We start from the raw sequence: 21,942 nt of genomic DNA, 5'->3' as shown, positions 1-21,942 counted from the left end.
TGACATCGGGGTGGCAGGTGGGCAAAGCCATTGATTGAGGGTCCCCTACACCCCTTTTTCTGCCCCCCCAGGTGTCTATGGGGTTTTTGGGGTGTCTGGCTTCCCCCCTGAGATCAAAACCTTTTAAATCTGGGGGGGGTTGGTTGATCCTCAGCAGTGGCTGCTCCCCAAAACCCCCTCATTCCCACCCCCCATGGGATGTGAAGCTGGAGGGTGAAGCTTGTTTGAAGACCAAAAAAAACCCCAAAAAAAAAAAAAACCCCAGAGGAAGGAAAGCCAAGTCCTGTGATCCCTCAGTCCAAGGAGATGACATCGGGGTGGCAGGTGGGCAAAGCCATTGATTGAGGGTCCCCTACACCCCTTTTTCTGCCCCCCCCCCTGTGTCCATGGGGTTTTTGGGGTGTCTGGCTTCCCCCCTGAGATCAAAACCTTTTAAATCTGGGGGGGTTGGTGGGTTCTCAGCAGTGGCTGCTCCCCCAAAACCCCCTCATCCCACCCCCCATGGGATGTGAAGCTGGAGGGTGAAGCTTGTTTGAAGACCAAAAAAAACCCCAAAAAGAAAAAAACCCAGAGGAAGGAAAGCCAAGTCCTGTGAGTGCCCCCCTGGTCCCTCAGTCTAAGGAGGTGACATCAGGGTGGCAGCTGGGCAAAGCCACTGATTCAGGGTCCCCTACACCCCTTTTTCTGCCCCCCCATGTGTCTATGGGGTTTTTGGGGTGTCTGGCTTCCCCCCTGAGATCAAAACCTTTTAAATCTGGGGGGGTTGGTGGGTTCTCAGCAGTGGCTGCTCCCCAAAACCCCCTCATCCCACCCCCCACGGGACGCACTGCGTGAAGCCGGAGGGTGAGGGATTCGTGGGGATGGGGGAAGCTCCGACCTTGTTTGAAGACCAAAAAAAACCCCAAAAAAACCCCAGAGGAAGGAAAGCCAAGTCCTGTGAGTGCCCCCCTGGTCCCTCAGTCCAAGGAGATGACATCGGGGTGGCAGGTGGGGAGGGTCCCCCCCGTGGCTCTGCCGGAGGCTGCTGGTGGTGACGATGCTGCTGACGCGGGGCGGTGGCCCCCGGAGCCCCCCGGCAGGGATGGGGTGAGGGGGGTGAGGAAATGGTTGGAGCTGCCCCTGTACTGGAAGAAGTGACCCAAAGGGTCCTGCTCGTCCAAGGAGGTGATGACTGAGGGGCTGTAGTGCTGCCCAGAAAGGGGGGAGAGAAAAAAAAAAAAAAATAAAATCAACAATAAATGAAATATCGCGGGTGAAAAGTTGTGGGAAGTGAAGAGGTCTGAGAGGAGAAAAATCCCCACAGGGCCTAAAGGAGGAGGAGGAGGAGGAGGAGGGAGAGGAGGAGGAGAGGAGAGGAGAGGAGGAGGAGGAGGAGAGGAGGAGGAGGGAGAGGAGGAGGAGGGAGAGGAGGAGGAGGGAGAGGAGGAGGAGGGAGAGGAGGAGGAGGGAGAGGAGGAGGAGGGAGAGGAGGAGGAGGGAGAGGAGGAGGAGGGGGAAAAGGAGGGGGAAAAGGAGGGGGAAAAGGAGGGGGAAAAGGAGGGGGAAAAGGAGGGGGGAAAAGGAGGGGGAAAAGGAGGGGGAAAAGGAGGGGGAAAAGGAGGGGGAAAAGGAGGGGGAAAAGGAGGGGGAAAAGGAGGGGGAAAAGGAGGGGGAAAAGGAGGACGAGGAGGAGGACGAGGAGGAGGAAGAGGAGGAGGAAGACAAAGAGGAGGAGGAAGACAAAGAGGAGGAGGAAGACAAAGAGGAGGAGGAAGACAAAGAGGAGGAGGAAGAGGAAGAGGAGGAGGAAGAGGAAGAGGAGGAGGAAGAGGAAGAGGAGGAGGAAGAGGAAGAGGAGGAGGAAGAGGAAGAGGAGGAGGAAGAGGAAGAGGAGGAGGAAGAGGAAGAGGAGGAGGAAGAGGAAGAGGAAGAGGGATGTGTTTGCCACCCTTAGAAAAGAGAAGCCCAACCCCCCCTTACCTGATTTTCACTCTGAAGGAAGGAAAACAAATCCAGACCTGGAGGGAGGGGAAAAACCAATCTGTGGGGGGGACCCGAGTGCTGGGGGCAGCCCCAGGATGGCTCCTGGGAGGGGGCTTCTCCCTGGTGCTCCTTCCCCATCCCCCCCAACCCTTTTTGGAGCTCTGGGCAGCCCCAATCTCCCCATTTTTCAGCCCTTTTTCCTCCAACCTTTTCTGGAGCTCTGGGCAGCCCCAATCTCCCCATTTTTCAGCCCTTTTTCCTCCAACCTTTTTGGAGCTCTGGGCAGCCCCAATCTCCCCATTTTTCAGCCCTTTTTCCTCCAACCCTTTTTGGAAGCTCTGGGCAGCCCCAATCTCCCCATTTTTCAGCCCTTTTTCCTCCAACCTTTTGGGAGCTCTGGGCAGCCCCAATCTCCCCATTTTTGAGCTCTTTTTCCTCCAACCCTTTTTGGGAGCTCTGGGCAGCCCCAATCTCCCCATTTTTCAGCTCTTTTCCCCCCAACCCTTTTTGGGAGTTCTGGGCAGCCCCAATCTCCCCATTTTTGAGCTCTTTTTCCTCCAACCCTTTTTGGGAGTTCTGGGCAGCCCCAATCTCCCCATTTTTCAGCCCTTTTTCCTCCAACCTTTTTTTGGAGTTCTGGGCAGCCCCAATCTCCCCATTTTCCAGCCCTTTTTCCCCCAACCTTTTTTGGGAGCTCTGGGCAGCCCCAATCTCCCCATTTTTGAGCTCTTTTTCCCCAAACCCTTTTTGGAGCTCTGGGCAGCCCCAATCTCCCCATTTTTCAGCTCTTTTTCCCCCAAACCCTTTTTGGAGCTCTGGGCAGCCCCAATCTCCCCATTTTCCAGCCCTTTTCCCCCCAACCTTTTTTGGGAGCTCTGGGCAGCCCCAATCTCCCCATTTTTCAGCTCTTTTTGCAGCCCAAACCCCCCTGAGCTCTGTCCCCAGGTCCTTTGGTTTCCTTTTTCCCCTCTCACCCCAAACCCCCCCAAACTTGGAGCCAAGGCAGAACCCGTGTGGCAGCACCCAAAGCCCCCTCCCCACCCCCCCCACTCAGGGTGTTCTGGTGCCACCCTTGGGTGCTGCCCCAGGGCCCTGGGGTTACCTTGGAGCTCAGAGGAGATCTGGTAGGAGGGGGGGAAGTCAGGGACAGGGAGGAAATCCCCCCCCCCCAGGGCTGCTCTGGGGGGACTGCGGAGCACGGAGGGAGCCTGGGGATCCCCCCCTGAGGGGCTGAAAAGAGAGGAAAAGGGACCCAGTGAGCCCAGGGGACACTGGACTGGGGACACTGGGAATGGAGGCACTGGGAATGGGGACACTGGGGACACTGGGAATGGGGGCACTGGGAATGGGGACACTGGGAATGGGGGACACTGGGAATGGGGACACTGGGAATGGGGACACTGGACTGGGGGCACTGGGACTGGGGAGGAAAAAGGACCCAGTGAGCCCAGGAGACACTGGGACTGGGGACACTGGGACTGGGGACACTGGGACTGGGGACACTGGGACTGGGGACACTGGGACTGGGGGCACTGGGACTGGGGGCACTGGGACTGGGGGCACTGGGACTGGGGGCACTGGGACTGGGGGCACTGGGACTGGGGGCACTGGGGATGGGGGCACTGGGGATGGGGGCACTGGGGATGGGGGCACTGGGGATGGGGGCACTGGAAATGGGGGGCACTGGGACTGGGGGCACTGGGAAATGGGGGCACTGGGAACACTGGACTGGGAACACTGGACTGGGAACACTGGACTGGGAACACTGGACTGGGGACACTGGACTGGGGACACTGGACTGGGGACACTGGACTGGGGACACTGGACTGGGGACACTGGACTGGGGACACTGGACTGGGGACACTGGGACTGGGGGCACTGGGACTGGGGGCACTGGAAATGGGGGCACTGGAAATGGGGGCACTGGAAATGGGGGCACTGGAAATGGGGGCACTGGAAATGGGGGCACTGGAAATGGGGGCACTGGAAAATGGGGGCACTGGGAATGGGGGCACGGGACTGGGGGCACTGGAAATGGGGGCACTGGAAATGGGGGCACTGGGAATGGGGGGCACTGGGAATGGGGGCACTGGAATGGGGGCACTGGGATGGGGGCACTGGGGATGGGGGCACTGGGGATGGGGGCACTGGGGATGGGGGCACTGGGGATGGGGGCACTGGGAATGGGGGCACTGGAAATGGGGGCACTGGGACTGGGGGCACTGGGAATGGGGGCACTGGGAATGGGGGCACTGGGAATGGGGACACTGGGAACACTGGACTGGGAACACTGGACTGGGAACACTGGACTGGGAACACTGGACTGGGGACACTGGACTGGGGACACTGGACTGGGGACACTGGACTGGGGACACTGGACTGGGGACACTGGGACTGGGGGCACTGGGACTGGGGGCACTGGGACTGGGGGCACTGGGACTGGGGGCACTGGAAATGGGGGGCACTGGAAATGGGGGCACTGGGAATGGGGGGCACTGGGAATGGGGGCACTAGGACTGGGGGCACTGGGAATGGGGGCACTGGGAATGGGGGCACTGGGAATGGGGGCACTGGGAATGGGGGCACTGGGAACACTGGACTGGGGCACTGGGACTGGGGGCACTGGGACTGGGGGCACTGGGACTGGGGGCACTGGGACTGGGGGGCACTGGGAATGGGGGCACTGGGAATGGGGGCACTGGGAATGGGGGCACTGGGACTGGGACACTGGACTGGGACACTGGACTGGGGACACTGGACTGGGGACACTGGACTGGGGGGCACTGGGACTGGGGCACTGGGACTGGGGGGCACTGGGACTGGGGGCACTGGGACTGGGGGCACTGGAAATGGGGGCACTGGAAATGGGGGCACTGGAAATGGGGGCACTGGGAATGGGGGCACTGGAATGGGGGCACTGGGGGATGGGGGCACTGGGAATGGGGGCACTGGGACTGGGGGCACTGGGACTGGGGGCACTGGGACTGGGGACACTGGGACTGGGGACACTGGAATGGGGACACTGGGAATGGGGGCACTGGGAATGGGGGCACTGGGAATGGGGGGCACTGGGACTGGGGACACTGGACTGGGGGCACTGGGACTGGGGGCACTGGGACTGGGGGCACTGGGACTGGGGGCACTGGACTGGGGGCACTGGAAATGGGGGCACTGGGAATGGGGGCACTGGGAATGGGGGCACTGGGAATGGGGGCACTGGGAATGGGGGCACTGGGAATGGGGGCACTGGGACTGGGGGCACTGGGACTGGGGGCACTGGGACTGGGGGCACTGGGACTGGGGGCACTGGGACTGGGGACACTGGGACTGGGGACACTGGGACTGGGGACACTGGGACTGGGGACACTGGGACTGGGGACACTGGAATGGGGACACTGGAATGGGGACACTGAACTGGGGACACTGAACTGGGGGACACTGAACTGGGGGACACTGAACTGGGGACACTGGGACTGGGGACACTGGGACTGGGGACACTGGGACTGGGGACACTGGGACTGGGGACACTGAACTGGGGACACTGAACTGGGGACACTGAACTGGGGACACTGAACTGGGGACACTGAACTGGGGACACTGGGACTGGGGGCACTGGGACTGGGGGCACTGGGACTGGGGGCACTGGGACTGGGGACACTGGGACTGGGGACACTGGGACTGGGGACACTGGGACTGGGGACATGGGACTGGGGACACTGAACTGGGGACACTGAACTGGGGACACTGAACTGGGGACACTGAACTGGGGGCACCGGGACTGGGGACACTGGGACTGGGGACACTGGGACTGGGGACACTGGGACTGGGGACACTGGGGACACTGGGTTCTTGTCTGGCAGCACCAGGATCTGTCCCTGGCAGGGCTGGGGGGCAGGGAAGGAGCAGAACTGGGTCCCAGTTGGGTTCCTCACCCCTTGGTCCCAGTTGGGGGGGGGCAGAGCCTCTTGGCTGGGGGCTCCTCCTCATCCGAGGAGCTTTCCAGGGTCAGGTCAATCACTTCCACTTTTTTTTTGCCCTCCGTGGAGTTCTTGGCCTCGAGGGTGTAAAGGGGAGAGGCTGAGGAGGGAAAGCAGGGAGGGGCTTCAAGGTGACAAAAAATAAAACAAGGAAAGAAACAAAAAAAAAAAAAAGGAGCAAAAACCCCACCAGTGCTACCACCCTGCTCCAAATTCCAACCAGGAATTCCATAAAAAAAAAAGAAAAAAAGCGAGCAAAAATCCCACCTGTGCTGCCACCCTGCTCCAAATTCCATACAGGAATTCCATAAAAAAAAGAAAAAAAAGGAAGAAAAACCCCACCTGTGCTACCACCCTGCTCCAAATTCCACACAGGAATTCCATAAAAAAGAAAAAAAAAGGAACAAAACCCCCACCAGTGCCACCAGCCTGCTCCAATCCCACACAGGAATTCCATAAAAAAAAGAAAAAAAAGGAATAAAAATTCCACCTGTGCTACCACCCTGCTCCAAATTCCACACAGAATTCCATAAAAAAAAAAGAAAAAAAAGGAACAAAACCCCCACCAGTGCCACCCCCCTGCTCCAAACCCCACACAGCCCAGGACAGGACCCTCACCCCAATTCCATCCCCCCCCTCCCAGTGAATGCTGCACTTTCCAGAGGAATCTCTGCTTTTCTGGGTTGTTTTTTTTTTTTTTTTCTAGAGCTCCCAGTGCTAAATTCCTGCCCTGCCAACTTCAGCCTGACCCCAGCAACTCTCCCAATGTAAAAAAAAAAAAAAATTAAAAACTGTAAATTCACGTGATGCTCTGGCAAAAAACAACCATTTCTCCTAAAAAAAAAACAAAAAAAAACCCAAACCACCCCAGAGTTGGTGAGCAGAGCCCCCATACCCTGGATGGCACTGAAGGCAGAGGCCTGGCACAGCTCTGGGTTCTCCTTCTTGGGCTTCATGGGGCACCAGGACCCGTCCTCCATGAACTGGATCTCATCACAATCCGTGCAGGAGTTGAGGATCTCCATGAACAACCTGGCAGGAGAGAGCAAACACTGCCAGGACTCCCCCACCCACCTGGGGAGGGCAGAAAGGAGGTGGGAGATGGGGCAGAGGGAAAAATTCCTGTCCTTATCCCTGCCAGGATCACCTGGAAGCCAGGATCACCTGGAAGCCAGGATCACCTGGAAGCCAGGATCACCTGGAAGCCAAGATCACCTGGAAGCCAGGATCATCTGGAAGCCAGGATCACCTGGAAGCCAAGATCACCTGGAAGCCAAGATCACCTGGAAGCCAGGATCACCTGGAAGCCAGGGTCACCTGGAAGCCAGGATCACCTGGAAGCCAAGATCACCTGGAAGCCAGGATCACCTGGAAGCCAGGATCACCTGGAAGCCAGGATCACCTGGAAGCCAAGATCACCTGGAAGCCAGGATCACCTGGAAGCCAGGATCACCTGGAAGCCAGGATCACCTGGAAGCCAAGATCACCTGGAAGCCAAGATCACCTGGAAGCCAGGATCACCTGGAAGCCAAGATCACCTGGAAGCCAGGATCACCTGGAAGCCAGGATCACCTGGAAGCCAGGATCACCTGGAAGCTGAGTGGGGCTGCTGGTTGGGACACAGGAGGGTTCTGTTCAAACCTCAGGAAGCAAGAGGCTGCCAGCAAGAAAGCCAGGAATTTTTTGACAGTGGCTTCTTGTTCTGGGAGGAGGGGAGAGGTGTGTGTGTGTGTTTGTGTGTGAGAAACCTTTCCAGCTCAGGGAATGCAAAAAAGACAAAAAAAACAGCAATAAAAAGACGTTTAAAAAAAAAAAAAATCAGGATTTTGGAGTTACCCGAGGCTGCCACTTGTCTGTATCCACTAGAATCAGAGGCTAAGGCTTCAGAGGAGAACCAGCCCCAGGTTCAGCTCACCCGTCGATGATGAGGGTGTCATAGGGGGCTTTCTGGTCACACACAGGACAGGTCCAGGTGGGTTTCTTCTCGTTCATCTGCAGGTAGAGGGCGGCGTCGAAGCACTGCAGGTGGGTGCAGGTGATGGCACGGCAGGGCACCCCCAGCCTCATCTTCCCCAGCTGAGGGACAAGAAATCCAGCTTAGAGCTGGGGTGCTCTGAGCAAAAGAGGACAAAGACCCCCTCCTCTCCGTGCTCCAGGCTAAAAGAGGACAAAGAATCATAGAATCCTAGAATCCTAGGGGTTGGAAGGGACCTCGAAAGATCATCCAGTCCAACCCCCCCTGCCAGAGCAGGGCCCCCTAGAGTCCATCGCCTAGGAACGTGTCCAGGTGGGTTTTGAATGTCTCCAGTGAAGGAGACTCCACAACCCCCCTGGGCAGCCTGTTCCAGGGCTCCGTCACCCTTACAGTAAAAAAATTTTTTCTGATATTCAACTTGAACCTCCTATGCTCCAATTTACACCCATTACCCCTTGTCCTATCACTGGGTTGGGGGAAGGGATCCCGCAGGTAGGGAGCATCTGTGGGGCAGGGAGCCGGGCGGGGGGTCCCGGGGCTGCCCGGGGGGGAATTTATAAGGCAGAACAGCGAGGGAATCACCTCAGAGCAACCTCGGCTCTGAGCTGCCCCACGGGTTATCAGAGAATCCTAGAATCATAGAATCATAGAATCATAGAATCATAGAATCCTAGGGGTTGGAAGGGACCTCGAAAGATCATCCAGTCCAACCCCCCCTGCCAGAGCAGGGCCCCCTAGAGAACATCCCCTAGGAACGTGTCCAGGTGGGTTCTGAATGTCTCCAGTGAAGGAGACTCCACAACCCCCCTGGGCAGCCTGTTCCAGGGCTCTGTCACCCTTACAGTAAAAAAATTTTTTCTGATATTCAACTTGAACCTCCTATGCTCCAATTTACCCCATTACCCCTTGTCCTATCACTGGGTTGGGGGAAGGGATCCCGCAGGTAGGGAGCGTCTGTGGGGCAGGGAGCCGGGTGGGGGGTCCCGGGGCTGCCCGGGGGGGAATTTATAAGGCAGAACAGCGAGGGAATCACCTCAGAGCAACCTCGGCTCTGAGCTGCCCCACGGGTTATCATAGAATCCTAGAATCATAGAATCATAGAATCAGAGAATCATAGAATCATAGAATCAGAGAATCAGAGAATCAGAGAATCAGAGAATCAGAGAATCAGAGAATCAGAGAATCAGAGAATCAGAGAATCACAGAATCATAGAATCATAGAATCATAGAATCATAGAATCATAGAATCATAGAATCATAGAATCCTAGGGGTTGGAAGGGACCTCAAAAGATCATCTAGTCCAACCCCCCCTGCCAGAGCAGGGCCCCCTAGAGTCCATCCCCTAGGAACGTGTCCAGGTGGGTTTTGAATGTCTCCAGTGAAGGAGACTCCACAACCCCCCTGGGCAGCCTGTTCCAGGGCTCTGTCACCCTTACAGTAAAAAAATTTTTTCTGATATTCAACTTGAACCTCCTATGCTCCAATTTACACCCATTACCCCTTGTCCTATCACTGGTCACCACTGAGAAAAGCCTAACTCCATCTCCCTGACACTCACCCCTTACATATTTGAAAACATTGATGAGGTCACCCCTCAGTCTCCTTTTCTCCAAACTAAAGAGACCCAGCTCCCTCAGCCTTTCCTCATAAGGGAGATGCTCCACTCCCTTAAACCCCCTCCTCTCTGTCCTCTTTTAGTCTGGAGCACAAAGACCCCCTCTCCATGCTCCAAACCCCTCCGGAGCTCACCCGCCCCTCGACTCCAGCAAACACCGGGGCAGCAAAGATGGTTTGGGGACAGGAGGTTTGGGGTAATGGGGTTTTTTTTAGGGGTGAAAGCAAGCAGCTGGGCTGGGCTGGAGGAAACCAAGGGGATTTTTTCCATCAAGAATGAATAAAAAGCTGAGGAACTTACTGGACACATGAGGGAGACACGTAAGCTCGTGGTGGCGATCTCGCTGTCAGGGTCTGCTGTCAGTTTTTCTTTGACTGAAAGAAAAAAAAAAAGGAGAGGGAAAAGGTCTCCTGGCAGCTTCTCCTTTTATTTCCATGCCCAGACACCCTTTAGCATTTGCACCGTGACACTTCTTATCCCAGTGAGAGGCAGAGAATGCTTTTGGCAGCAGGAAACACAGGTTCACAGCACGAGGACTTCTCCTGCCTCAAAGATTTTCCTGTCCAGACATCAGGGGCAGCACTTGGCCACAAGGAAATAATTTGGGGGTGAAGAGCAACAGCCCCACTGCCACTCTGAGGACAAAATGGTTGGGCAGGGTCCCAAGGGGTGGGGCAGCCACCAGGAATGGTTTGATTTGGAGCTCTTACGAAGGAAAAAAAGCCAAAAAAATAAACCCGGTGCCTCCCCAATCTTCACCTTCCCAACCCAAAGCTTCCCTCTGAGCTGGCTCGAGGGAATTCCACCTTCCCAAAGGATCAGGCACTCACTGAGGGCTCGGGAATGGTCTGGATTTCGGATGCCCTTGGCTCTCAGCTTCTGCAGCAGTGTGACTGAGGTCAGCTGCTTCACCAGGTAGACGGAGAGCGAGTAGTTCTGTTGGGAAAGGGACCAAGGGGGCTGCTGGAATCAGCACCTCAGAGCCTTCCCCAGAGGCTGCCGAGTGGGAGAGGGGAAAGAGGAGGAACTCTTTGCCACCTGGCTCACCCTGCCAAACTCTGAGGACCAGTTGACCACGATGGTGTTGGGGACAGTGGCCGAGAGGCGAGCCAAGGGGGTGATGTTGACCGGGCGGCTGGGACGCTTGGGTTCTGCCCCGTTCTTGGTGGGAGGGAGATAACCCTGCAGGGAAAGAGGAGAGGAAGAGGAGCTGGTGTCAGACAAAACCCTCTCTGAGGGGCAGGGCCACCTATGAGATGAACCCAAGCCCTGCTGCCTGGGGACAGGAGGTGTCCCGGGTCACGCTGGGGTGAGATCCGCAGAGCTCGGCTGAGTTTTGTCCCTCAGAGGGAAAAAAAATGGAGATTAAAGGTTCCCAGGAGCTGAACTCCTCCTGTCAGGCTGGGATGTGCACAAATGGCACTGAAAAAAACCCCAAAACCCAGCTGGAGGAGGCTGGGAAGGCACAAAAGTTCACCCCAGAACTGAGCTGGCTCTCGTTGTCTGCTCCATCACCTCCACCTCCCAACTCGACCATAAACCCAACCCCTTTTCTGTCATTCCCAGAGGTTTCCACCTCCTTTTCCTCCTCAAACTCCCCAGTCTGAGGCTGATTCAGCAGCCTGGGGCTGGGCACAGCTGCAAATGATTCATCCCCACCAACAGGAAACCTCAGCAGAGAGCCAAGACCTTCAGCCACCTCACAGCCTCTTGCTGTCCCAAGAGGCCAAAAAAAAAAAAAAAACCCCCAAAAAAAACCCCATACACCACCACTATTTTAAGTTAATTTTTTAAAAATGAAAAAAAGGAGGTTGCTAATTGTCTTGGCCAAAACCCAAGAGAATATCTCAAGAACATCACAGGAGTTTCTTAGAGCCCAGGATTTGGTCTCCAGAGATTCCCGGGGTGCTCGCCTGTCCTGGGAGGGGCAGATTTCAGACCACAAGAGATGGATTAAAACCCAAAAAACAAACAAAAAAAAACCAGGTTTACTCACAGGCAGGGGACAGAGTTTCCCATTGACCTTGACAAATAAATTAGGAGGGAAGTAATCTTCTTGGGGACAGCTGGTTTCACACAAGCAAAACCTAAAAAGCAGGAGGGAGAAAGCAGCAAGTGAGAGGTGACCCCTAAAAAGTCCTATTTGACCCCTAAAAGGTCCCATTGCACCCCCAAAATGTTCCATTTGACCTCTAAGAAGTCCTATTTGACCACCAAAAAATTCCATTTCACCACTAAAATGTTCCATTTGACCACTAAAAAGTTCTATTTGCCCTTAAAAGGGGTATTTGTCCCAAAGTGGGCCTGGTCTCTGCTCAGGCCCTCACAAAGCTTTTTTTTTTGGTTTTTTTTCCAGGGATTCTCTGTCTCTGCTGAGTTCAACCCCCCTGGGTAATAAAACTCAACATTTTTTAACCCTGCCAAGGGTTGAGTGTTGGGCAAGAGGCTCCTCAGTTCCTCTTCAGGGCTGCAGGCACTTAAACAACCACTGCAGGAACAGGAGGGTGATCCATGAAAGCTCTCCCTGGGCTTTTCCTTCTACTCACACTCTCCAATATTCTGAATTTTCAAGATTAATAGGAGGGGGGATATTAAAAGAAAGGTTTGAACTTGCAGGGAATGTGGTTCCTGCCTCTTATCCCATCTTTCCTGCCTCTTATCCCATCCTCTGCAACCAATCTGCAACCAGGCCAGGGGTTCAAACGCAGCAGAGCAAGCAGCAGGTTCCCCCCCCCCCCTAAGTGTGCAAAACTCTGAATTTACTCTGAATTTACCTAAAAACTGAGAAATCCACAGCACCCAGAGAGAGAGAACAAGGAGACTGAGCTCAGGGAGGAAACCCCCACACAATTTCCAACCAAGCCAAGGGAGAAAGGCACCAAGGAGGAGAAATGAACAGCGGGGCGCGAGGGCTCGTTTTTTATATTTTTTTTTTTTTTTTGATCAAAAAGCAATGATCTCACCTTAATTGCACTTGGATGGTGTAATCACATTTGGCACCGGGTAAGATGTCTCTGGAAGAGGAAGAGAGGAGGTGTGAAGCCTGCCAGTGGTGTTTCACAGGGAATTACAACTGCAGCACAACGTTTCACACATTAAAGCGACACCAACACCCGTGCCTTGGATCCTCAACCCAACCAGTGGGGCTGAGCTGGACAAACAGGTGACACCTGCCCCAAAAAAACACCCAAACAGGGACAGAACCTAAAAAAAAAAAACCTTGGACATGAGGAGAAAGTTTTGGGAAAAGGAGAAAAACCAACCTCAAAGCTTTTTTTCAGGCTGTTCAGGGCAGGTAGAGCCCCGCTGAGGCAAACGCAGGGTTTTTAGGTTTTTAATCCTAAAATTTTCTCCTGTTTGCCACTTTTTTTGGTTCTCCCACACAAGGCTCCCATGCTGGTCCTGGTTGGCTGCAGGAGCACTTTGGGGTTTTAATCTTTTTTTTTTTTAACCCAACTCTTTGGTTTTTTTCACCTCACTTACCGGGAGGTGAGGATCTGCTGGACCTGCTGAGGGGTGAGAGCAAAAGTGAAGTGAGCTTCCTCAAACCTCTGGCTGCTGGTGGAGGCTGAAAAAAAAAAAATATGGAAAATAAATATTTTTTTTAATTAAATTTCAGGTAAATTAAGTCATCCTGGGGCTGCAGCAGCCTCCTGGAGCCAGGAAAACCTTCCTGGGAAGAGCAAAAGGTTGGGAGGGATGGGGGAGCCACGAGGTCACTTCTAAACCCCCCAAAAATGAACCCCAGGAGTGTGGATAAGGATGAAAAAAATTTGCCAAGAGCCAAACTGGCCTTTTCTACCCTGTTTTTGGCAGCTGCCTTGAGAAGCAGCTCCCAGGACATGGAGAATCCCTGGGGTGTGGGGGGGGGCAAAGGGAAAATGAAGGTGAGGGTGTGGTGGCAGCAGGATTTTTGGGTCAGCCACAAAACTGGAGCTTTGGGTGGATTTCCAGGGGTTTGGGGACACTGGGGTGGAAAAATGGAGCTGAGGAGGAGGAGGTGCTGAGCTCTGCCCTGGATGCCACCACCCTGAGGTGGCCTCCCCCCCAAATTTGCTTCCTCAGCCTCAGGAATGCCAGGAATGAGAGGCCCTGCCAGCTCCTGCTGCCAAGCTCTTCCTTTAGGGGGGATAAGAAATTGAAAAGGAATTTTTGACCATTTTCCAGCTTTTTTGCTCCTTGGTGATTCCTCTGCAGGGTGAAGCCAAAGCTGGGAGAAGGGGGGAAAAGCCCAAACCTGGAGCTTCCTCAGGTGCAGGAAAAGAGGTGGAAGCTTCACCCCTGTTGGGTTTTTTTCACCCATCCTCATCCTCTCCAACCTTATTCCCACTTTTCCTTCCCCCTTGTTGAGGATTCCTGGCAGGATTTTTGGCACCACTTCCTGCCCCAACCACTGGGAGAAAGGGACAGGGAGGATTGAGGTGGCTGAATGGAGAAAAAAGACACAGAAACCACCAGGAGCCCAAAAATACAAACCCAGGATCCTCTGGGAATTACATCCCAACTCTTCCCAGTTGGAGAACAAACCTTTAAAGGAGGCAAAAAAAAAAAATAATCCTGGATATCATCAGCAAAGAGGCTTAACCACAGCTGGGCAAAGACAAACCAAAAAAAAAAGCCAATTTTAGCCAAAAATAAAAAAAAAAGGGGGGGCTGGGGCTGGGCTGGAGCACAAACAACTTATCTGCACCTCAGCAAACAGCTTCAGAGGAAAGAAAAACAACCCTGAACCCAAGAGAAAACCAGGGGCTGGGTGGGGCTGAGCCTCAAGTGAAAACACAACTCCCAACTTCTTGAAAAACCCACAATTAAACCTTTTTTTTTGGTTTTTTTATCCCATGGGGCCAAACGAAGCCTGGAGCCAAAGCACCCCCAGCTCCCACACCCCCCCCACCTCTCTGCTGCTGCCAGAAGCCACCATTTCCCTGGGATGAAGCCAAAAGGAAAAAAAAATAAAATTTTCTTCTCCCTGTTTCCCACCCCAGTGGCTTTGCCCTTTTCCCACCTGCTTTTCCTGCTCCAGGGTTGTCCCTGCCCAGTTTCCTCATCACCCACCTCACCCCTGCCACAAAGCTCTCTGCTCATTTTATATCTGAAGATATTTTAAGGCTCAGGTTTGAATAATTCAGGGAGGATTCAGGCTCAAAGGTGGCAGGAGGGGGGTGGGTTAAACCCCAGCTGCTTGCAGGGACCACGAAGCAAGGAATAATTCACCCTCCTGGCACCCAGGGATCTGTGGAGGGGAGGAGCACCCAGGTTTTTATTCCCTATCAAGGCCCCAAGTTTGGAAAGGGAAACCTCAGGTTCTGTAGGGGGGGAAAAATGAATCACAGACAGACAAGAAGGGAAAAAAAAAAAACCAAAAGAGCTGGAAATGCCCCCTCCCAGGCTGCCTCCTACCCAAGGTGGTGGGTTTGATCAGCTCATCATAGACATCATAGAAGGGCAACCTCTTCATCTTGACATCGGGGTGCACGGGGTGGATGGGGGAGAGGTGCTGGACCTCCCCTTCCTGCTTGGGTGTCAGGGGTGGCAAGGGTGGCAGGAGGGCTGGTGGCCCACTGGGCGAGCTGTGCTGGTAGGGCAGGTGACAGGCGGTGGTGGCCTGGCTGAGGGAGGTGGCTGAGGGCACTTGTCCTGCTGGGATGTGGAGCATGGAGAGGTCAGAGGGGGCCAGGAGCTTCCTGGGGAAGCGGCGTCTGTAAAGTTCCTTGATTTTCATCTGGACGGCCGGGCTGCAGCCTGACCTGAGGAGCTGCAGGGCCTTGCTCAGCAGCTCGTGCTTCCGGCCACTTTTGTTCCTTCCAGCAAAGCCCAAGAGAACCTGGAGCTCTGAGACCCTAAAGCTCATCACCATGTGCTGCAGGAAACACGGAGAAAACAAGAAAAAAACAAAAAAAAAGACAACGAAAAGTCAGGAGCGCTGAGCGGGAGCTGAAACCAACCCAAAAAAACCAAAACAACCCCAAATCCCCCAACTCTGGGCTTGCTGGGAGGGTGGAGGGTTCAAAAGAGAACCTGGAGCTCTGAGACTCTAAACCTCATCCCCATGTGCTGCAAGAAACACTGAGAAAACAAGAAAAAAACAAAAAAAAAGACAACGAAAAGTCAGGAGCGCTGAGCGGGAGCTGAAACCACCCCAAAAAATTCAAAACAGCCCCAAATCCCCCAGTTCTGGGCTTGCTGGGAGGGTGGAGGGTTCAAAAGAGAACCTGGAGCTCTGAGACCCTAAACCTCATCCCCATGTGCTGCAAGAAACACCGAGAAAACAAGAAAAAAACAAAAAAAAGGACAACGAAAAGTCAGGAGCGCTGAGCGGGAGCTGAAACCACCCCAAAAAATTCAAAACAACCCCAAACCCCCCAACTCTGGGCTTGCTGGGAAGGTGGAGGGTTCAAAAGAGAACCTGGAGCTCTGAGACCCTAAAGCTCATCCCCATCTGCTGCAAGAAACACCGAGAAAACAAGAAAAAAACAAAAAAAAAAACAATGAAAAATGAGGAGCGCTGAGCGGGAGCTGAAACCAACCCAAAAAAACCAAAACAACCCCAAATCCCCCAGTTCTGGGCTTGCTGGGAAGGTGGAGGATTCAAAAGAGAACCTGGAGCTCTGAGACCCTAAAGCTCATCACCATCTGCTGCAAAAAACACTGAGAAAACAAGAAAAAAAACAAACAACGAAAAAACCAACAATGAAAAATCAGGAGCGCTGAGCGGGAGCTGAAACCACCCCAAAAATTTCAAAACAGCCCCAAACCCCCCAACTCTGGGCTTGCTGGGAAGGTGGAGGGTTCAAAAGAGAACCTGGAGCTCTGAGACTCTAAACCTCATCCCCATCTGCTGCAAGAAACACGGAGAAAACAAGAAAAAAACAAAAAAAAAGACAACGAAAAGTCAGGAGCGCTGAGCGGGAGCTGAAACCACCCCAAAAAATTCAAAACAACCCCAAATCCCCCAGTTCTGGGCTTGCTGGGAAGGTGGAGGATTCAAAAGAGAACCTGGAGCTCTGAGACCCTAAAGCTCATCCCCATGTGCTGCAAGAAACACCGAGAAAACAAGAAAAAAACAAACAAAAAAAAACAACGAAAAATGAGGAGTGCTGAGCGGGAGCTGAAACCACCCCAAAAAATTCAAAACAACCCCAAATCCCCCAGCTCTGGGCTTGCTGGGAGGGTGGAGGGTTCAAAAGAGAACCTGGAGCTCTGAGACTCTAAACCTCATCCCCATGTGCTGCAAGAAACACCGAGAAAACAAGAAAAAAACCAAACAACGAAAAAACCAACAATGAAAAATCAGGAGCGCTGAGCGGGAGCTGAAACCACCCCAAAAAATTCAAAACAGCCCCAAACTCCCCAACTCTGGGCTTGCTGGGAAGGTGGAGGGTTCAAAAGAGAACCTGGAGCTCTGAGACCCTAAAGCTCATCCCCATCTGCTGCAGGAAACACGGAGAAAACAAGAAAAAAACAAAAAAAAAGACAATGAAAAGTCAGGAGCGCTGAGCGGGAGCTGAAACCACCCCAAAAAATTCAAAACAACCCCAAATCCCCCAGTTCTGGGCTTGCTGGGAGGGTGGAGGGTTTAAAAGAGAACCTGGAGCTCTGAGACCCTAAAGCTCATCCCCATCTGCTGCAAGAAACACCGAGAAAACAAGAAAAAAACAAGAAAAAAGACAACGAAAAGTCAGGAGCGCTGAGCGGGAGCTGAAACCACCCCAAAAATTTCAAAACAGCCCCAAATCCCCCAGTTCTGGGCTTACTGGGAGGGTGGAGGGTTCAAAAGAGAACCTGGAGCTCTGAGACCCTAAAGCTCATCCCCATCTGCTGCAAGAAACACCAAGAAAACAAGAAAAAAAACAAACAAGGAAAAAACCAACAACGAAAAAACCAACAAGGAAAAAACCAACAAGGAAAAATCAGGAGCGCTGAGCGGGAGCTGAAACCAACCCAAAAATTTCAAAACAGCCCCAAACCCCCCAACTCTGGGCTTGCTGGGAAGGTGGAGGGTTCAAAAGAGAACCTGGAGCTCTGAGACCCTAAAGCTCATCCCCATCTGCTGCAAGAAACACCGAGAAAACAAGAAAAAAACAAAAAAAAAGACAACGAAAAGTCAGGAGCGCTGAGCGGGAGCTGAAACCACCCCAAAAAATTCAAAGCAACCCCAAATCCCCCGGCTCTGGGCTTGCTGGGAGGGTGGAGGATTCAAAAGAGAACCTGGAGCTCTGAGACCCTAAAGCTCATCACCATCTGCTGCAAGAAACACCAAGAAAACAAGAAAAAAACAAAAAAAAAGACAACGAAAAGTCAGGAGCGCTGAGCGGGAGCTGAAACCAACCCAAAAATTTCAAAACAGCCCCAAATCCCCCAGCTCTGGGCTTGCTGGGAGGGTGGAGGGTTCAAAAGAGAACCTGGAGCTCTGAGACCCTAAAGCTCATCCCCATGTGCTGCAAAAAACACCGAGAAAACAAGAAAAAAAACAAACGAAAAAAAAACAACAACGAAAAATGAGGAGCGCTGAGCGGGAGCTGAAACCACCCCAAAAAAACCAAAACAAACCCAAATCCCCCAGTTCTGGGCTTGCTGGGAAGGTGGAGGGTTCAAAAGAGAACCTGGAGCTCTGAGACCCTAAAGCTCATCCCCATCTGCTGCAAGAAACACCAAGAAAACAAGAAAAAAAGACAACGAAAAATCAGGAGCGCTGAGCGGGAGCTGAAACCAACCCAAAAAATTCAAAACAGCCCCAAATCCCCCAGTTCTGGGCTTGCTGGGAGGGTGGAGGGTTTAAAAGAGAACCTGGAGCTCTGAGACCCTAAAGCTCATCCCCATCTGCTGCAAGAAACACCGAGAAAACAAGAAAAAAACAAAAAAAAACAATGAAAAATGAGGAGCGCTGAGCGGGAGCTGAAACCACCCCAAAAAAAAACAAAACAGCCCCAAATCCCCCAGTTCTGGGCTTGCTGGGAGGGTGGAGGATTCAAAAAAAGGCACTGGCAAGGTTGGGCCCCCCCTTAGGAAATATTAAACTCTGGGGTTTGGGGAATTTGGGGCATTTAGAGGCTTCTCTGGCAGCTGGGGAGGCCAAAGGGTGAGGGCGGGATGGCCCAGAAGCTTCTGGGAGCCTGAGGGGGAGAAAAGTTCCCTGCAGGGTCAAGTTTGGGTTGAAATTAAAGCTTTTTGGGACCTGTCTGGGGGTAAAGTTCAGGCTGAGTGGCCCCAAAACCTCAGCTCCTGACAGGGGTTGGAAATCAGGTTTATTTCAGCACCCAGGGGAGGAGCAGGGATTGAGGTGGAGGAATCACAAGACATTTTGGGGTTGTTTTTGGTTTTTTTTTAACCTTTTAGGGTTAAAAGCAGAGTGGTTCAAGTCCTAAAACTCCCCTGTTGGAACCCAGAAAGGGTGCAGGAGCTCCAAATGCCTCCCAGGGAACAGAATTCTTCCCAAATTTAGCCCAGTTTGGGTAAAAACCCAAAGGTGAAGGGCTCAAAAGTCCCAGAAGAGGGGTGTGAGCTGTCAGGTTGGGGTTTCCTGGTGGAAAAATCCCCACAAAACCCCTGAGGATTTTACCCAAAAGGTTGAAGAAAAGGAAAAAGGATTTGGATTTGGTTTTCTTTTTTTTTTAGGGGGGGTTGGGAGGCATTTGGGGGGAATTTTAGCCAAGGCAGGAAACCTGCTGCCAAAATTTAAGAGCTGGGGTTTCCCTCAACTCTGCCAGTGCCTGTTTTAAAAACCTCTGAGGAAAAAAAACCCCAAAAAAACAACACCCCTGAAAAGGCACAGATTTCACCCAAAATTTCACAGAGATTTTGCCCCAAATCCTCCTCCCAGACTCTTCCAACCACCAAGAGATGAGTGTAGCATGGCTCAGCAGCACCAAATTCACCTTTAGGATTGAAAAAAAAAAACCCCAAACCACCAGCACTGGTGGCTGTGTCACCACCAACCTCTCTGATTAACAAAAAAAAACCCCAAAAAATGGTTTTTTTCTTGCCTCTTTTTATTTAAGAGGTGGCAAGGAAGAGCTGGAGGGCTTGGGAAGGGGCTGAGTGGGATGCTCAAAACTCTTCCCTCCTCACCTTTGGGTTTTTTAAGTCAAGGAAAGAGAAAACATTTTGCTTTTCATGTTGGATTTTTTTCCCCCCCTTGGCTCCTCTTTGATTATTTTTTTGTTTGTTTGACACAGATGGAAAAAAAAAACTTCAACTCCTGGCTGGGAAACCAGAGGTGAAGGGAGATAGAGGAGAGAAAGGCAAAAATAAACCCCCCCCCAAAAAAAACAAAACAAAAAAAGCTCTGGCATCCCCTCCCCAGTCACCTCCTTCCAGTTTGTCCCCTGCTCTTGGGTTTTTTTGGGGTGGTTGTCAGGGGGAAGTTTAAAGGGGAGAAGGATCAAAATTTAACCAAAATTTAACCAGGGAGTTGCTGGAAAGATGAAGGAGGAAAATAACTCTGCAGAAGGAGGTGGTGGCCAAAAAAAAGGTGCCAGTTCCCAAATGGTCTGACTGGGAAAGGGCCACTTCAAATCCAGTTTAAAAGGGGGAGGGGGGGTGTGGGGAAATATAATACCACTAAAGAGAGGGGGGGGGGGGGAGGGAAAAAGGGGGGGAAAAAAAAAAAAATCAGCTTTGGAATTAGTTACCAGGGGCAATTTCATATTCCACAGGCTGGTGGGTGACACACTCTGACTCCTAAAAAAACGAGAGAGAAAAAGTGGAGGAGGTGAAGCCCCCATCCAGCTGCAGCACTGGGGCAGCACCATGCTACACCCTCTCTGCCCCCCACCCCAAAATCCCCCCCAACTCCTTTGGTTTGGTTTTTGGTTTTTTTGTTTTTTTTTTTCCAGGCTCTGAACCTTCCTCCAGGTTTCCACCTCTTTTCTCCACAGCTCAGCATCTCCAGAGCTCCCCCAGGCTCCACTTCACCCCCAGCCCCCAAAATTCCCCCCCCCACACACACACACAGAGCTCCCACCCCAAATGTCCCCAGTGCCACAGCCCCCTGGCACCAGGAACCACAGACCCCTCCTCACCCCTCAGACCCCTCCTCACCCCTCAGACTCCTTCAGACCCCTCCTCACCCCTCAGACCCCTCCTCACCCCTCAAACCCCTTCAGACCCCTCCTCACCCCTCAGAACCCCTTCAGACCCCTCCTCACCCCTCAGACTCCTTCAGACCCCTCCTCACCCCTCAGACCCCTTCAGACCCCTCCTCACCCCCTCAGACCCCTTCAGACCTCTCCTCTCTCCCTCAAACCCCTTCTCACCCCCTCAGACCCCTCCTCAAACCCCTCCTCACCCCTTCACAGCCCCTCAGACCCCTTCAGACCTCTCCTCACCCCCTCAAACCCATCCTCAGACCCCTCAACTCCTTAAACCCCCTCAGATCCCTCCTCAACCCTCAGATCCCCCCTCACCCCTCTCCTCACCCCCTCAGACCCCCCTTCGCCCCCCACACCCCTCCTCACCCTCTGAAACCCCCCCACACCCCTCCTCATCCCCTCAAAGCCCCTCAGATCCCCCCCTCACCCCGTCAAGCCCCCTCAGACCCCTCCTCACCCCCTCAGACCCCTCCTCACCCCCTCAGCCCCCTCCTCATCCTCTCAGCCCCCTCCTCAGCCTCTCAGCCCCCTCCTCAGCCTCTCAGCCCCCTCCTCAGCCCCTCAGCCCCCTCCTCAGCCCCTCAGCCCCCTCCTCATCCTCTCAGACCCCTCCTCAGCCCCTCAGCTCCCTCCTCATCCTCTCAGCCCCCTCCTCATCCTCTCAGCCCCCTCCTCAGCCCCCTCCTCAGGCCCTCAGCCCCCACCTCACCCTATCACCCCCTCCTCATACCCCCAGACACTCCCCGTGTCCCCCCCTCCCGTCCCGCACCTTCAGCTCCGCCGTCTCCGCCATTTTGGGTCATGGCGGCCGCGCGAGGCGGGCGGGGCGGGGCGGGGCAAGAAGGCTCGCGCAGCCGCAGAGCCACGCCCACCGCCCTTGGACACGCCCACAACCGCGCGGCCACGCCCAATACCTGCGCGGCCACGCCCATAACTGCGCGGCCACGCCCAGATATGCGCGACCACGCCCATCGCCCCTTTGGACACGCCCATCGGTACTTTGGCCCCGCCCGCTGTTCCTTGACCACGCCCGTTTTCCTCGCTAGCCCCGCCCACTCATTGCCCCCTCCTCCGGGGACACGGATCGGGACAGTGCTGGGGACACGGAGGTGACAGTGATGGGGACACAGGTGACACAGGTGACACAGCTGGGGACGCAGAGGTGACAGTGATGGGGACAGTGCTGGGGACACAGAGGTGACAGCGATGGGGACACAGGTGACACAGGTGACACTGCTGGGGACGCAGAGGTGACAGTGCTGGGGACAGTGCTGGGGACACGGAGGTGACAGTGATGGGGACACAGGTGACACAGGTGACAC

The 21,942-nt window shown here is 53.8% G+C and overlaps 1 protein-coding gene across 1 annotated transcript; it reads right to left on the bottom strand.

Annotated features, from left to right (window-relative positions):
• Positions 1-937: 937 nt before the first annotated feature.
• PIAS3 (protein inhibitor of activated STAT 3) lies at positions 938-21,509 on the bottom strand. Its single transcript, XM_071727001.1, has 14 exons — positions 21,390-21,509; positions 14,931-15,390; positions 13,014-13,098; positions 12,494-12,544; positions 11,527-11,617; positions 10,578-10,712; positions 10,361-10,466; positions 9,831-9,904; positions 7,855-8,015; positions 6,835-6,971; positions 5,895-6,039; positions 3,065-3,192; positions 1,960-1,997; positions 938-1,187 (listed from the first exon to the last, which is right to left on the bottom strand). Exons 1-14 carry the CDS (start codon positions 21,411-21,413, stop codon positions 957-959), a joined length of 1,866 nt encoding a protein of 621 aa, XP_071583102.1. The 5' UTR covers positions 21,414-21,509; the 3' UTR covers positions 938-956.
• Positions 21,510-21,942: the final 433 nt, after the last annotated feature.

Source organism: Heliangelus exortis, chromosome 27 (genome assembly GCF_036169615.1).
Source record: "Heliangelus exortis chromosome 27, bHelExo1.hap1, whole genome shotgun sequence".
Taxonomy (NCBI): domain Eukaryota; kingdom Metazoa; phylum Chordata; class Aves; order Apodiformes; family Trochilidae; genus Heliangelus; species Heliangelus exortis.
The sequence above is the reverse complement of the archived record's forward strand: the minus strand, read 5'-3'. Positions and strand labels throughout refer to the sequence as shown.